The 18326-nt window shown below is 35.5% G+C and overlaps 2 protein-coding genes across 4 annotated transcripts in view; one reads left to right on the top strand and one right to left on the bottom strand.

Annotated features, from left to right (window-relative positions):
- Positions 1-2491, top strand: part of ccdc177 (coiled-coil domain containing 177) — a 160090-nt gene extending 157599 nt beyond the window's left edge. For all 3 annotated transcript variants that reach the window (XM_037796520.1, XM_037796522.1, XM_037796521.1), the window contains 2 exons: positions 1216-1381; positions 2075-2491. The gene's annotated coding sequence lies outside the window, so the exon portion shown is untranslated. The remainder of the gene's footprint in view (positions 1-1215; positions 1382-2074) is intronic.
- On the bottom strand, positions 2195-18303 carry plekhd1 (pleckstrin homology domain containing, family D (with coiled-coil domains) member 1). Its single transcript, XM_037796534.1, has 14 exons — positions 18181-18303; positions 17170-17882; positions 14061-14154; positions 13837-13926; positions 13345-13421; positions 12805-12896; positions 12668-12720; positions 11237-11331; positions 11048-11141; positions 10436-10641; positions 8705-8837; positions 5986-6130; positions 4235-4378; positions 2195-3025 (listed from the first exon to the last, which is right to left on the bottom strand). The coding sequence occupies exons 2-14, from the start codon at positions 17322-17324 to the stop codon at positions 2868-2870; spliced, it is 1536 nt and encodes a 511-aa protein (XP_037652462.1). The 5' UTR covers positions 17325-17882; positions 18181-18303; the 3' UTR covers positions 2195-2867.
- Between the last annotated feature and the right edge of the window lie 23 nt (positions 18304-18326).

Here is an 18326-nt window from a genome sequence, read left to right as displayed (position 1 = left end):
AATGACTCTGGCTCAAGCTGTACTTATTGTTTAATGTAGTTTAATTTTGCATTTTGCACTTAGTATATTGATTTTGCAGTAAACCACAAGAGGCTGGCTCATCTTCGAGTGGCTCATTGCTTTTATATTGTCTGTATATGACACTGATCATCTGATCTTAACACTTCAATGTCCATATTGTATATTAATCCATATTGTGTGTTTGGAAGCTCTGGAAAATAATGTTTTTAAACACTAACTAAAAGTGCAACACTGAGCAGTCAATGTTGTGTATTTGTAGGGTTTTGAACGTCTTAAAATACAAACAGAAAATCCCAGTGGTGGAAAGTAACAAAGTATATTTCCTCAAGTACTGTACTTAAATACAATTTTGAGGTACTTGTACTTAATTTGTAATGTTCTGGTACTTCATACTTCTACTCCTATACATTTATTTGATGCCTTTAGTTATTAGTTACTTTGCTGATTTAGAATAATAATATCAAATCAACAAATCAATTATAATGTATTATTATGGATAAACATGCAACTTTATTGATCTATTGGTGGAATTCACAACCTACCCGCAGTATATATAGTAAAAAGCCCCACCATTACCAGCTGCAACATTAAAGTAATATACATATTAATGCATCAATAATTAGAATTCACTGATGTGATATGATACCACATGTACATTTTAAATTTTTATGGCATGCTATATTATGAAAAATGTTATGAAATACTACAAGTTAAGTTAAGACATTTTTACGACATACTATACTTTGACTTTTTTTACATTTTCATGACATACTGTACTATGATTTTTTATGACATATTAGACTGACTTTTTTGACATTTTTCACGACAAACTAAACTGAAATGTTTTGCAATGTACTATAATGTGATTTATGACATACTATACTATGGACATTTTTTAGGACTTCTGTGACATACTATAGTATGACGTTTTTGAGATTTTTATGACATACTATGCTGTGACTTTCTTGTGACATTTTTATGGCATACTATGAATTTTTTGACATTTTTAGGACATATTGTGACTTTTTTCTATACTGACTTTTCTCGAAATATGACTTTTTAGAGATACTATACTATGACTTTTTTTTCACTTTTTTTGACGTACTGTACTATGACCAAATATTTCTTCCTTTGAGGCACCTGTTAAGAGTCAAAAGACCCTCATTGATTGTTTTTTTCTCTGTTTCATTACAGTAAAACACTCCCAAGTCTTTTGCTGTAGCAGACACTGACAGCGGTAGCATGGAGGAGCTGTGGGAGACGGCCAGACGACTGACCTCTGACAGCACAGGGTGTACAAGATCATCGCTAGCGAGGATGCCACGAACAACACAGACTGAGAGGAGAGAGCGATGTAAAAGTGAGTTGACATACTAAACTATGACGTTTTTATGACTTTTTTCGACGTACTATACTATCACTTTTTAAGCCCTTTTTTCGAAATGCTATACTAATTTATGACCTTTTTTATCACTTTTTTCAACATACTATACTATGACTTTTTTGTTTTGTTTTTTCGACATACTATACTATGACTTATTTTTTTCGACAAACCATATGACTTATTTGGTGGGGGGGGGTTTAGATACTATACTATAACTTTTAAAAAAAAAATTCGACATACTATACTATGACTTTTTGGGGGGTTTTTTTTACATACTATACTATGACTTTTTTCAACATACTATACTATGACTTTTTTCGACAAAAATTAAAAAAATTTCGACATATTATACTATGACCTTTTTTCGTTTTTTCGAAATACTATACTATTGCTTTTTTTTGCTTTTTTTAGACATACTATACTATGACTTATTTTTTGTTTTATCGACATACTATACTATGACTTTTTTTTGTTTTTTCGACAAACTATATTAACTTTGTTTTCGACATACTACACTATAACCTTTTTTTGACATTCTATATGATTTTGTTTTTTTTTTTTCGACATACTATACTATGACTTTTTTTTAAAATATGTATTGTATTGAATTAAATGGAATTACAGTTGTACTTTTTATTCTCCCATTCATCACATTCTTATTTCTTGCAGGTCCAGGTGATGAACGAGAGCTGGTTAGGTAACCTGCAAACGTCCTTTTCTTCCCACACTTACCTTTATCAAAGGATAAGACTTACAGCCTTTAGTCTGCATAAATGAAATTACATGTACAAGGTTCAAACACAGCTTTATTGTCATCAAGGCATGTTTTTCAGTCCATAATATGTTCCCCTTTACTTAGACATTCGGGCTTATTTTCTGTACCATTTCTGATGTTATCATTAAATGCTTGTGTCATTGAGTTGCTTCGCGAAGGACAGATTTTCAGATGTAGCAATAATGAAATGGTCAAGATCAATATCATACACATATGTGATTTCATTGTTTTCGTAAGAACTCTGTTAAAGTAAAGGACACAATCTGTGCATACAATCAAAACCAGAATAATAAAACAAACATTTTACCAGATGGATTTGCATTGTTTGTGCTAGCTGCTGAATCTATTAAAATAAAATACTATAACACTAGAAATTCAATGTACAAGGCTACAATCAAACAAGGCTGACTGATCGTTCTTAAACATTATGATCTATAACAAGTGTTACTGTGTTTTTAATGTTAAGTAACATCATAATCACTCTTTGGCTAAATTAAATCTGAAGGTTTTTCTACCACACTTTTCTACCAAATGGTTTAAAGAAGGACTTCAAACCAGTGAATCCATGTGGGAACTTAGAACCAGTGCTGTTACATATAATAGGAGATTAAGATTGCAACCAGAGATTCCATCAAACAAATGGTGGGTTTGGTATCAGGTTCTCTACGCCGCTCACGTTCACATCGCTCAGTCCTCTGTTTTGTTCGTCGCGTCCTTGCGAGCGATGATCTTATACACGCTCTCTCTGAAGCTGCTGTCAGAGGTCAGTCGTCTGGCCGTCTCCCGCAGTTCCTCCATGTTGTCGCTGTCAGCATTTGCTACAGCAAAAGACTTGGAATGTTTTACTGCAATGAAGAGAAAAAAACAATCAATAAGGTTCTTCTGACTCTAAACAGCTGCCTCATTAAATAAAGGAAGAAATATTTTGTGATAGTATAATATGTCCAAAAACAAAACAAAAAAGTCGTAGTATATTAATGTCGAAAAAAAAGTCATAATAAAGTATGTCAAAAAAAAAAAATCATAGTATAGAATGTCGAAAAAACAAAAAAAAAGTCATAGTAGGTTGAAAAACAAAAAAAAGTCATAGTGTGTCGAAAAACAAAAAAAAATGTCATAGTACAGTATGTCGAAAAACAAAAAAAAAGCCAAAGTATAATATGTCGAAAAAAAATTCATAGTATAGTGTGTTGAAAAACAAAAAAGTCATAGTATATTAATGTCGAAAAAGTCATAAAGTATGTCAAAAAAAATTAAAAAAGTCATAGTATGTCGAAAAAAAAAAAAAAAAACCATGGTATAGTATGTCGAAAAAACTAAAAAAAAGTCATAGTATAATATGTCGAAAAAAAAGTCATAGTATAGTGTGTCAAAAAAAAAAAAAGTCATAGTATAATATGTTGAAAAAACTAAAAAAAAGTCATAGTATATTAATGTCGAAAAAGTCATAAAGTATGTCGGAAAAAAAAGAAAAGTCATAGTATGTGGGGGGAAAAAAAGCCATGGTATAGTGTGTCGAAAAAGCAAAAAAAAGTCATAGTATATGTTGAAAAAAAAAGAAAAAAAGTCATAGTATAATTTGTTGAAAAAAAAAAAAAAGTCGCAGTATAGTGTGTCGAAAAAGAAAAAAAAAGTCATAGTATAGTATGTTGAAAAAGTTATAATATATACAAATTTAATAAAAAATGTCAAAGTTTTATGGTATAAAAATGCAATAAAGTCATAGAACAGTGTGCTATGAATTCACTGTATAACATGCCATAAAAATGCTTCTGAGCGCTGCCATTGGCACACGGTCCGCACTTTGAGGATTAATGATCAATTTATAGCGCTCATATTGAAACAGACCTTACAAATTGCTTCACAATTTAAATTATAACAGGGAAACAACGGCTCAAATGCCAATAGGACAATTAATATTTATTTTTTATTTTATCTCTCGCCTTATGTTTCATGTCCATATCCGTTGGGAACTTGGATGAATTCAGTCATAAAATATGCATGTGTTGGGGGAGTTTATGTTGTGCTCATTACTGTGTGATGCTCAGACTTACACCAGAGGCGTTTTGAGGCTCTCCTCTGGATCCGGCAGCTCTTAATTCTGCGTGCAGCAGCTTTGTGAAGATACACAGCGTTCTTCATTATCGCTGGAAGCTTCGCCTCGATCTCCGCTGCACAGATACAATCCTCAAAGAATTCTGGTTAAACACACACATCAGAAACACATCATATATACAGTACATACATACATACACAGGGTGCTGGTGTTATTGCAGTGGTTTTCATGTGTTATTTAGAAATATAGTATAGTACGTCGAAAAAAGTAAAAAGAAAAGAAAAGTCAAAGTATAGTATACAGTATATATTAATAACATAAACGTTCAGATTTTTCATTACAAATATTAGAGGAAATATTTCACAGTATAAAAAGAATATAAAAATTAAATATATTATAAAACAAATAAAATATAAGGAAAGGAAAAAAAATGAACAAAAAGAAAGAAAAAACGAACAAAAAAAGGGGGTCTGTTAAACAATTGGAATAAATTAGAAATCTAAATAATCTATACGTTTTTGGCAATTTAGAATTTTTGAGTTTTAAGTTTTCAATCATAGTCAAATATGTTTTAAAACGAGTTGTTTTCATGTTATGGAAATAGAATTGAGCAATAAATCGAATATTAGTGGTGAGACTTAAATCTGTAATTTACAGATGGACAGAATGAATCTTCATGCTCTAAAATTCTGACAGCTATAACATTATCTTGATATAAATATGTTACTAAAGTATTCAAAATAACAGGAAAACTGTTAAATGTGTGTTCATCCCATTGATGTAAATAGTTTGTAGCTTTTACTGGAACAAAATTCTAAATTTTACAATGAAAAAACAAAACATTAGTTCTCATTAACAGTCAGTCTGTGACAGATTTTTTTACAAATGTAACATGCTATCATTTATTTAGGGTAAGAACTTTGAACACTTTATATCTTGATATTAATTTTACCATATGATTATATGGAGACATGAAAATGAGAATACTGAATTATTACACAGCCCTAGTTTAGCAAGTTTAATAGTTTTAGAGCTGCAACGATTAGTTGATTAATAAATTAGTCTTTCCACAGAATATTTATCGGAAACTATTTTGATAATCAATCGTTTTAGTCATGTTTCAAGTAAAAATGCAAAATCAATTCCCTGGTTCCTGCTTCTCAAACGTGAGGATTTGATAAATTGTTAGTCATATATGATAGTAAACTAATGTCTAGTATAATATCTTTGGGTTTTGGACACATTGATATATGAATACATCATCTCAAGAAATGATAACAGGGACTTTGTGACATTTTGTAGTCCAAACTATTAATCAAGAAAACATTCAGCATATTCACAGATAGTGAAAATAATTAGTAGTTGCAGCCCTGACAGTTTGAGGCAATTTCTAGTGAATAAATTACACAAAATAAAACAAAACTATTTTTTCTGTGGACTCAAGAACATAAAACATGTTTCATTATCTTTGACCGATATCTGATCTGCTGGATGTGATCAACATGTGATACAAACTCTATCCAGAGGAGGGCAGTCATGCAGCTTATTATTGGAGTAAATCAGCTTTAAATGCATATTAATTTATGTATTTTACTGGGACATACTGATGATATATTATTGCTGCTAACCTCATAAATAGGAACTATCACACCAGAATCCCTCTTTACCGCTCCCGGTGAACTAAATGTAATCTTGCAGCACATATTCAACATATTCATGGGATATAAAGGTATCAGTGAATGCACTCACTCCTCAGCTGATTCACACCCCCCTTCATCTTCTCATCGGTCTCTTTGGTCCGCTCCAGTGATTCCAGGCCTTTCTCCAGTTCCTGTAGAGCCTCTTCAGCCTGCTTCAGTCTCTTCTCCAGCTCCACCCGAGACTCGATCTCCGTCTGTGACACACAGAGAAACAAACACACCGGATGTTAGTGAAAACTTACTGCAGCAACTGAGTGGGTTAAATCAATAGACTGCTTCTGTATGTGGACATTTGAGGGAAATATTGGGCTTTTAATGATAAACTGAGTTTATGTGAGGGAGGAAAGATTTCACTCAGCTGAAGAGAGTTTAGTCAAATTCAATCTGTCTCACTATGTTTGAAGGAGAGAACATAGCAGACAGAATAATAAATAAATAAATGCTATTAAAAGTAGCAAAAGTAATATTAAAAAAAATCGTCAATTAATTAATAAAATGTGATATAAATTGATATTTGTGTTTTAATTAGCTTTTTATTATTCCCTTATTTATTTACTGTTTAATTTCCAATTTTGTTTATTTATTTATTTTTATGATTTTTTGAATGTATTTATTTATTTTTGCATGTATTATTTATCTATTCATTTGTTCTTGCATTTATGTTTGTTTTCATTTCATATGTATTTTTAAATGTATGTATTTATTTATGTATTTCTGCATAATTTTCCCTCAGCATTTCACCCCTTATTTATTTATCTCTGTATTCTTTTCTTTATACATTTATTTTTACATTTCTTGTAGTTTCAGCTGTCAGTACTTCACTTTCACAACATGAAAGCAACGCCCCCTCATTTGCACAATGAAGCAGAAATGCATGAAGAAATGTATAGAGAAAAGAATACAGAGATAAATAAGTTTGGGGAAATAAATAAGGGGTGAAATGCTGAGGGAAAATCATGCAGAAATAAATAAATAAATAAACACAAATAAATACATACTTTTAAAAAATAAATATAACATACAAAAATAAATGCAAAAAAATGTGATAAATGCAAAAATAAAAACATAAATAAAAATAAATGCAAAAATAAATACATGAATAAATAAAAGTGGAAATTAAACCGAAGAGTAAATACATAAGGGAATTAATACAAAAGAAAATAAATAAAAAAGCAAACTAAAACAGAAATACCAATTAATGTGACATTTTAGCAATTAATTAATGACTACATTTGTTTTTAATATTATGTTTGCTACTTTTAATGGTATATTATTTATCAAGTCATTTATTCATTTGTTTTACAAACACAGAATAAACACAAATAGTGTGGAGTATCAGCCTGGACTGGTACAACCAGTCAGTTGAGGTTTGAGTATTTTCTCAAGGGAACTTCAACAATATAGCTGTCATCTCTTAAACCACTTGAATGTTTTATTGCAGTTTGACTGAGGCCTGAAGGAAGAAAGAGAGTTGATGCAAAGAGGAAACAAAGGTAATTTCATACAGAGAAACTGGACCAGAGGAGGATGAGCTTTTCTTTGTTCCAGTAAATGTAATGTGAGATCTGCTCTTCATGCCAGAGAGACTAGAGGAGGATGTGTTGCTGAACCACTCCGAGGATATCACAGACCTGATTCAATAACGAATCAGACTGAATGAACCACCCTGAAGTGGGTGTCTGTGGTGACATTCCCGGAAAAAAATGCTGTTGTATGCACACAAAAAATTAAACTATGCACACAATTTGGAAAAATGTAACCTCATGTACACAGAAATATAATTTCTCTATTACATTTCTCTTCATATAGCAACAAAAATACTCCTGAGGACTGAAATCTTAAGGATCACCACTTTAAGTAGGTTCTCAAAACTAAAGAATATTTCAGAGAAACTGAAGGTTTAAATATTCCTTTGTGGGTTTGGAAACTTATCCTACTTCTTCAGATAAATAACCCATTTAAAACCCCATGAGATTATCTGAATAATAATTATAACAGGAGGTAAAAAGTGAAAACAGGGTTGGATTTCTTAGCTTATGAAAAGTGACTACTTTTGGACCAAAAACAGAAATAAATGATTTAGTATCTAGAAGGCTTTGAAGCAACATTGACACCCTCATGTTTGGAAACACAATTTACAGAATATATAAATGAACGGTAAGCTGAATAAATGTGATATATAAAATAAAAAAAAACATTTAAAAGCCTTCTGTCAAGTGTCAGGTCTATAGTTTTGAGGGTTGTGGAGCTTAAGTTTATCATCATAGTATTTTAAAAAGTCCATGCTGCAGCAACGAGCACAAGAGCAGCTCAACACAATCGGTTCTGTGATCAGCTCCACCTGAGCTGCTGCGATAATGAACACAGGTGTTACTTTAATGGAAATGAATCCATCTTGTATTTATTGGATTTCGGGTAGAGCTCTGTTTTATTGTGTTGTTTACAAATCTTACAAAAGTCATGCTTTAAAAAGGTCTCAACCACTTACAATAAATGTTTACAAAGTTAATTATGATAATTAGCTGCTCGGGTTGGGCAGAGCCACGCTTGGGATTACATAAGGTCACAGGACTTCTTGTGCAAATAAATTTAATAAAATGTGTAATTTGTCTCCTTCAGGTGCAACAAAGCAAACAGTCTGGGAAACAATCCACAAACGATGAAACGATATATGAAAACATAAAGCTGGCAGCTGATCGTGTGACCTTTAGAGTGACTTTGAGCAGTGTTTTGTTGCTGCGTAAAGCAGCTGAGTCATGCTGTGTTACCTTGAGCTCGGCCTCGGTCTGCTGCTTGTCCACGGTGAGCTGAGAGAGCGACTGCTGCAGCGTCCGAGCCTGAGACGAGTAGTACTCCCTCTCCTGCTGCAGGACTTTAGCCCGCTCATCGTTCTCCCTCAGCCTGGAACACACAAAACACAGAACATATTCATAACTCAGATTTTGTCAATTTGAATGATTTTTGGCATCATTTAAACCCTTTTTTTAAAAGCTCCAACTTTAAGCTGAAAAGCTGTTTCATTGCAGAATAAAAGCTGCATAGAGCTTCTGTTGCCCTTCACTGTCAGGACTGCAGAGGTTGGTGCTGTGCTGTGATGCTCACTGACAGGACACATGAATGCACACAAACGCGCTTGTAATCTAATTTCAAGGTTAAAACAGGAACCGCAGAACTTTCTCTCACAGAACTATCTGTGAGACACTTCAAGGAATAGTTTGACACTTCCCTTACCTGCTGTCTGTTAACATGGCATTACGGAAAATTGTCATTTTAGAATATGATGTGTAGGCCAGGACTACAATATTTAATTTAAAATGGTATTTTGACACACATTTCACCTTCAACAAATATTGCCCCTAGCCATATTGAGCTAAAATTTTAATTAATTGTGCAGCCCCAGTAAAAATAACAATAAAAATTATATAAATAAATGTAAATTATAATGTAATAATCCAATAAAATAGTCCTGTAATAAAATGTACCTTTGTGAAACACTGTCAGCGTGGTGTTGATTCAACTACCGTCATTTTTGAGACTGCAGTTTCTGGTGATTCATTACAGTATGTCCGGTGTTTCTGTTACTTTTGGTCCTCAATAATATGTAAATATGGTGGACAAAATAATAGAAACAGCTTTCAGGTGGAAAAAATTAAGGAAAACCTGTTTTTTAAATCATTGTGTTTTCAATAAAAATGCTTCAAATAGAGTCTAATTTAACTGCACCAAAAACATCTCTTAGATTTGAGTCAACATGCAAACAACTAAAGGAATAGTCTCGACAAAAACTGAATATTTTAACCAGTATTTGTTTCAGAACTGTTGTTTTATAATGCAGGCGAGCATCAGCTTGATTTTGCATTTGGTATGAAAACTATTCTGTATGATTCTGGTTGTATTTCTGTATTTTTCCATGCAGTTGTGAGTCAGTCAGAGGATGAGCGAGAAGAGGAGGAGAGTGAAGGCGGAGCTCGTGGAAACATAACGTTATGGCTCGTATATTTCAGTGTTCGTAACAGAACATTAGTGCTACGCAGTCAATAGCAGCTGCCTGTAATATCCCACTTACTGGTGCTGATCAATGGAGCTGGTTGTTTAGGGATCAATACACATTTCCACTAGTACTCACATCCTCTGAGCCATTAGCAGAGAGGTTCCCTGGAAAGGCCGCAGTGTTTGACCCTTTGGATGCCAAAATGTAATCGCAAGCTGAAGCCTTCTTCGCAAACTACATTACCTTTTCAGTATTGATACAGTAATCAGTGTTTCTAATGAGACCCTGACACTTATACGTTCATTAAAATACTATATTGTCTATGATTTACTGACTGAAAAACCAAACCGCTCAGAGAATTTTAAGCTTTTATCTAGGGCTGTCAAAGTTAACGCGATAATAACACGGAAAGTCTGTTGTACATAACTGGTCTTGTTCTGCTTTTGTTGCACCAAAACCAGTAATCCCAGTCTGATACTGGGTTCTCTCTCTTTGAGGTGTCACTCACATGTCGTCAGCCTGCCCCTTCTCCTTCAGCAGGATCTTCATTTGCTCCTCGATGTGTCGCAGGTCCTGCAGCAGGTCCACGTCTCCGGGATCCTCGCCGTCCTCAGACGTCCTGCAGGCTGAGCTCTCCCCTGACGTCTCGACCTCCTTCTTCTCCTCCTTCACACCCAGCAGCTCCAGAGTTCTCTTCTTCTCCTGAGAGAGCTCCTTAAGGACAAAACAATAGAGGTGTAAATCACAAGTTTCATCATGATACGATATTATATATTGATTCTTTGGACAACGATACGATGTTTGCTGATATCACAAAGTCCGCAATGATGCAATTTCGATTTGATTGCCTGCGATTCATTCTTGACTTTCATTGTGATCATAATCTCTTCTCCACATTGCTCTAATCCCTTTCACCAGAAAATTGCATCTATGTCAACTGTACTTTGTTAGCAGGACAACTGGACAACCTCGAGGGTTTGTTACACAACGTATTACATCAGCTGTATTACATGATCTGAATCGAGTACCAGAGTCCTCTCCAACTAATCAATAACTTGTTACAACGGCCCGCTCACTCTCAGTATCTGCAGAGCGGAGTATCTGTGGATGAGGTTCATACCTCGATGGATTTCTGCAGCATGACGGTTAAACTGCTCAGCTCCTCTTTTTCACTCTCAACACCTTTCAGGGACTGAGCGGTGCCGTCCAGATCTCTGTCATCAACACACAGCAGACAATAAATCACTTTACAGGCTTGTGCAGTATAAACAGTATCAGTTAACAAACATAAACATAGTAGAGTATTTACAGTTTGATATGCTCCTGCTCCGCCTTCAGCTCCAACACCACCTCCTCAAACTTCATCTTCTCCTCCTCCAGAACCTGGTTCAGACGCTCCAGCTCCTGCACACAAACGCAGGAAAATGGTACTGATTATTAAAATGAAGGATCACACTAGTTTGACGGTGAACTAAAACATTAATTTAAAAAGGTATTTTGACACACATTTTGCCTTCAACAAATATTGCGCCTCCAGCGATTTGAAAATTGCAGTAGGCCATATCGTGATATCAATTTAAATTAAAAATTAAATTAAAAATTTAAAATAATTATGCAGCGTTATCCTTAATACTACAATATTAAAAAGCAAAAGATTCACTGATTAATTGACTAGTTGTTTGACAGAAAATTATTCTGCAACAATTTTGATAAGCGATTAATTGTTTAGCTCATTTATTCAGCAAAAAAATTCAAACATTTTTAATTTTCTAGGTTGCTTTTCTGTTTTATATCACAATAAACTAAATATCTTTGGATTGTTGGTTGGACAAAATGAGACTTTTGAAAGAGTCATCTTGGGCTCTGGGAAATTACGATGGGCCTTGCACTACTTCATTTTATACACTAAACAATTAATTGATTCATCAAAGAAAATGTAATCAGTGAAAATAATTGTTAGCCCTACATAAAAGCATAAAGTTACGACGGCGTATTAGGGCCATTGTAGGTAAAAAAAAAAATAAATGATGACGGAGCCAGGGGAGGGGGATTACACTATATATTCCAAGAAAACAACTCAGAATTTTTTAGATTTAAATCAAATTGACAAGAAAAAAATGTAAATCAGTGTGTTGTTTTCTTCTGAATAGACCCACTTAACGGCAATATCTCTTCAAAGTACGTATGCTTATGATAATATGGTGATTCTAGGCTAAAAATCACAGGTATTTCGTTATTGCTAAATCTGATTGCAAAGTATAATTTGATGAGGTCAACCGCTGCAGACATAATACACGGCAAGCGGTGGCGTCTGTGGTGTGATGAGGTTGATCCAACCTTAAAGTGAAGCGACGTGGTCCCTTGATTGAAAAGAAACAATATTTCCGAGGTTTTTTTTTTTCATAAATTTGTGACTTTAGTTTTTTCTCGCAAGTTTACGACTTTATAATCTCAGAGAATATTAGATTTTTTTTCCTGTAAATTTTCAGATTTGTTTCTCATAAATGTACGACTTTATCTTTGTTTTGTCTCAGAATATTACCCCCCTCCCCTGGCTCCGTAAATTGACCTACAGTACAATGGCCCTAATTAGCTGTCATAAGTAACATCTTAAGTACATTAATATTTGAATAGTTTGTTTTTGACTTAAAAATACAAGTTGTTGTTCTTTATTCCAAACTCACTAAACATGCTGTTGGCGTTATGAGACGACATCAGAGGAGTAAATAAAAAGCCTCACCTCTCTCTGTGCTCTCTGATGACTCAGCTCTTCAGTCTCTTCCATCAGTTTATCTGGAGAAAGAAAAAGTATTTCACGTAAACTTTCTCCTCTGATTTAACCTTTAAAGATCTCAGGTGACTTCCCCCCATGTTTACCCAGATACTCCTGCTTCTCCTTGGCCAGCTGCAGCCCCTGAGCCTCCAGACTCTCGATCATGGCCTCCCCCAGCTGGGCGTTCTTCCACGTGCTGTTGGACAAACGCAGAGATTTTAACAAAACTAAGGGATGATTATAAAATTATTAAAACAGTGTGCATGTAAATAGATGCTTTCCATCATTTTAGTCCTGCTAGCGGCATGGCTATAGGGATTACAGGAATTACAATTCAAGAATAAATCTTTTTTAATGCAGCAACAAACTGGTCAAAACTTAAAACAGGAATTAAAATCCCAGTATATAATGTATGCAGTTTATAAACATAGAATTGAATTGTGTAGATCATTGTCACTGATATCTGATCCAGCTATTTGAGTCAGTATCAGCCCGATATCCAATCCGGTATCGGTGCATCCCAAGTCTCTAATCCCTAAATAAGTAAATCTAAGTCTATAATCCCATGAAAATTTGACACAGATTGTCGTGTCTTGTGTGTGTAATTCCTTCCGGAGGAGAATTTGTGTCAGTCGAATACTCACACTTTCCCCGACTCCTGCAGCATCTCCATCCACTGGACCTGATCCTCCCCAGACTCAGCAGCCAGGACTATGGTGCCCTGGGGGACGGATACACAATACTATCCATCAGCAGCTTGTCGATAACGGGCTTAGGCTGTAAAATAGACAGTGGATTTCCATCTTTGGGCTGCTGACATAGTAAAAATTGATGTCACAGTGTTGTGTCCCAGTGAGTGGTTAAATTCACTCCATTATGTGTCCCATTTGTTTGCAGGATTAGTCTGATGTCTCACATCATTACAGTCATAAAAGTAGAATTTAGAAAGAGCTCAGCTCGGCTCTGCAAGCTGCTTTGTCATGCAGTCGATTGTGACACGCTATTTCTGCATTAATTTGTTGTTGCATGTCGTCTGTCTGCACCTTCATGCCCTGGTCTGACACTTTAAACCCCAGTAAGGCTGATAAATGATTGAATAATGGAGGAATGAATGTGAGACAGGATCAGTGTCTTACGGTGAAGTCTTCCAGGTTGACCACGATGGCAAAGGGCATGCCAATGTTTTCATTAGCCGACACCACACATCCTCCCAAAGGAATGACTCCCTGAGACAGAAACACATCACACAGTTATTTATAATGTTGTTTCTGGATAATAGCAATCTAAAACCTCCTAAATATTTATGTGCTTCCAATCTTCCACCATGTTACAGGTGTTGAGAGGAGATGCAGAAGCTCACCTTGGGGTGGATGTTGAAGTACCTGTTGCTCTCAAAGTTTCTCTTCTCGCTCTCTGCATAGTAGAGCAAGAAGCTCTCTTTGATGATGAAGAATCTTTGTAAAGAGGAAGACAATGAAAGCAGCAGTGAGTCAATCCTGTGGGGCTGAAAGGAACCGACGTCTGCAGATGTTCTCAATGAAAGCAGATAACGAGTTCACTGATACATTTAAAAAACTATATTTGAACATTCCTGCTTCTGCCTCTTTGTACATATAAGTATTTCATTCATAAATAACCAGTGACCTGTTTAGTTCATCCTGTGCTGCTTATTATTCTAAGCTTTGGATCAGTGGTTCCCAACCTTTACTTCTTGTTTTGTCTTGTCATTAATACAAAGCAGAACTTGCAAACCATCATCATGAGTTATGAAGAGTGAATTTTTTGTTGTTGCAGAATCCTGTTCTTATTTCAAGAAATCAACAAAGACCCCTTAGATTCATCTTGTGATCCCTTGTGTGGGTCTGGACCCTTAGGTTGGGAACACAACATAAAATTTCTGCCTCTTCTTCAAATGTGTTAAGAGTAATTAAATTAAGTAATTATTATGTGTAAATTACAGTCACTACTTAAGCTATGACATTTATAGAAAATAGATTTATATGTTACCTATGTACATGTTTACAGAGCTCAACAATAAGGATTACCCGGGGCAAGTAAAATGCCGCTTCGGACTAATAAATCTAGCAACTCACAAGTAGTAAAAAAGGATATCCAGAGTTGATGATGGAAGTAGCTAAAGAGTGAGCCATCTCGCTTCCTTCTCATCTCTGTTGAGAGTTGCAGATGCACCATACTGATCGGGCACTCGCAAGTAAACGGTTGCAAGTACAGACAAAATGTGCAAGCGAGCGTTTCAGTTATCCTGGAAACACGAGTTTAGTTGGGTGGCGTTAGAGGATGTGGGAGAAACTCCAGATTAATTTACTTAAATAAAGATTAAACATGAGAAGTATCTTTGGTCTTTGTTGTTATTTCATAACCGCTAATAAATAAAACAATTTTTATGGGGAAAAATAAAAATTGACTTTGGGCAAAAAAAAACATTGACGATGAACCCTGTGTTTACTTTCATGTCCTGTTATTGTGCATTTTAACTGAACTTTGGAATTAACTTGAAAACTAACAGATATAAAAACAGACAATACAAATGTACAAGTACTACTAGTTAAAGCAATACTCCTGTGTTATCTTATTGCACTTCCAGAGACTAATTCAATAAAGAAAGGTCAAAAAGAGGTCCAGATATCCTGACTTTAAAATCCAGCTTCAAAAAAGCTTGATCCTTTATCTCCCATAATGCACTTCAATAACATCTTTAGACCCTCTTGCCAGTCCAAAAAGACATTATACAGCTATTTTCACAGGCTGAGTTTTACTCTTCATGACAAGTAAACTGACCTTTATGTGTGAAATCAGTGAAGCGGCCCTTTAATTTCCCCCACAGCGGAGGCTGTTAAATATTCTGCCACATCATGACTGAACACATTTAAAGTGTTTCTGAGGGTCAGTCCCCCACATCGAAATGTCATCACACTGGTTGGCAGATTTGATTCAAATAACTTCCGTTTGTTTTTAAGCTGGTGACAAAAACAAAAACAAATACCCAGAAATCTCCGAGCTCAACCGGCTCCACAGAACACAACCAGATTATGTTGACCTTTATGACACAAGCCAGCGGGAAAGGTCACAAAGACTGTGCTGCAAATGGACTCTCTGGATCCACCGTGTATTGTCGCTTTAACTGTTATGTAAACTAAGAGCATTATCATGACATAAGGTACCAATCCAGGCATTTTAACATCCAAATATAGACTCGTATCAGGATACACTGACACTGGGGATATCAAATATATCCTGTTGTTATATAAAGCAATTCTATAATAAACACAAAATCCTAAATGTCCATCTTGGAAGAAAAGAAGTTCATGATTGAACATCAGAAATACAGTCAACCAAGTCTGCAAGTTTTATTTAATTTAATTTAAACTTCTTTCAGAAAAATCACCATCATTTTCTGTAATTTGTGATATTTTTTCTAAAAGAAAAAGTCACTCCAGATGTTTTCAACTGCAACTGTAAAGCAAATTAAATAGTTTTTGTCCTCAAAACATTAGAATAATGATACTTTATACCTGTGGTGTCAAATAAATAGTAAATTTAAGTATTTTGTTCAACTATATCACAGCTACGATAACTTTTCAGTACTCTCCGATACTCTTTGGAATGAAAATATGACCGTTCACTGAGAATGTCAACTTTTAAAAAATTATAGAAAAAGCAGATTTCCTATACGTTTAACCTCTAGTTCAGTGGTTCCCAACCTTGTTTCCTTGAAGCCCCCTTACTTGTATCTAAGAAAAGCTGAACCCACCCCCCATATTTTCTGACGTCATCACCCTAAAAGAAATATAAATCCATGAACAGATTTGAGTAAAGTGATTCAGTGTATTATGTCATTTTTTTAATAAATTAACTTTCTTTAATGAATATAACTCGTCAGTACCTCCCTCTGCGCACAGCAGGCAGGAGAGCAAACAGCTCTCGACTGCAGTGAAAATGTTTTTGAAAGGCTAAACACCAACAAATATGGATTGAAGGAGAACATTTCATTTGATAAAAACATGTAGTGAATTTTTTTAATTAATTCATCTATTTTTTTTCAATAACTTTTGGACTTTACAACGCTCTGGAGTTATTGGAAATGTTTGGATCACACGAGTCGGAAACAATCCTACGCAGCCACCACTGGAATCTAATTCTACTAATAATATAATATTAGTGGAGCCTGATCTTTATCTGCCACTGTACAGAAATAATGGGTTTAAACTCAATCTGGCCTACTAAGTAGCATAAAAGACTTTAGTAGAAATTGTCCAGTAAGTGTGTTATTACGATTTTAGTGATACATTAACTAAACCTAATTGTTAAAGTTCATGCAGGTTTTGAGAAGGTTTTATAAGCAGCAGAGAAGCAGAATTTCTCCAACCGATAGAGAGAACTGCAGAATAAAGTGCTCTATCTGAGGTTAAAAGATAAAAACCACCAGGTGAATCACCCCTCACCCTCACCTGCGGGACCACTTGGCCGACGGCCGTCCGAAGGGCCTCTTCCACAGCACGCCGTGCAGCTGCACCTTGGTGCTGATGTCCAACGCTTCAGTGTCCGAGTGCTCCATGGACGACCAGGGCGATAACAGAGAGTTTCTGGACGAAGACGAGAACATCCTCTCTGGCTTTCCACGCCCTGGGAGGTGGGGCAAAACAAAAAAAAAATATTAATAGAATAAAAAAAATACTAATAGTCAGTCAATAACAATTAACCCAATAACACCCAATGCACACACACATAGAGGTGCATGCACTGCTTTCATACGAAGCAGGAAAAGTAGAAAACAAATCCCAATAACTCAGCAGGGTGGAATAATGCAGCTGCCAATACGCTCATCAGCTGGAGGCAGACTGACTGCACAGCAGAGATGAAAACAGGGATGACAGAGAGAAAGAGGGAGGGAGGGAGGGAGAGAGGGAGTGGAGGGATACTGGGAGGCAATGGGGGAGGGAGGGAGGCTTTTGGAATGAGTTGCTAAATCTGAAGCCGGTCAATACATTCCAGCCAGTAAAAGCTGTTATTCAGATTACTGTACTCGCCGCAGACTCTTGGCAGGTATAAACTCTCCAGGCTCTCCAGCCATCCATCCATCAGTCCATCACTCCCTCCATCCATCCATCCATCCGCCGCTCCAGCAGTGAATTAGGAGAACATCTGGGGCAGAGGCGACTTCCTGGTAAAGAGGATGGACAGTCAGAGCGGTTAACATTCAGCTCAGCATCGTGAGTATCAGATTAATTTACACAACATGTGTCAGAGGGGATGGACAGCAGATTATAAAGATATTGACAGCTCAGCCTCCACAGAGAAGTGCATGAGCCGGCAGACTTTTTTTTTTCACGGGTAAAACATCCCGTCAGGGTAGAAAACGCCTCTGAAACAACAGTTTTAACATTTAATTCAAGAGAAAAATTCCACAATTTGTTAAAAAATGTGACCAAAAGTAACAGTAACAATGCATAAACTCTTACCTTGATGAATACAAGATGAAAACTTCATACTGCTTTCTATAAACTGGCATCAAGTGCATTAAAACCAACAATTTAAATGATGAAATCTGGGGAAAACAAAACAGACATGTTACTGACCTGCTACATTATTCAACAGTTAACATGCT

Source organism: Sebastes umbrosus, chromosome 16, assembly GCF_015220745.1.
Source record: "Sebastes umbrosus isolate fSebUmb1 chromosome 16, fSebUmb1.pri, whole genome shotgun sequence".
NCBI classification, from domain to species: Eukaryota; Metazoa; Chordata; class Actinopteri; order Perciformes; family Sebastidae; genus Sebastes; species Sebastes umbrosus.
Note: the sequence above shows the minus strand (reverse complement) of the source record. Positions and strands in the feature narration are given on the sequence as shown.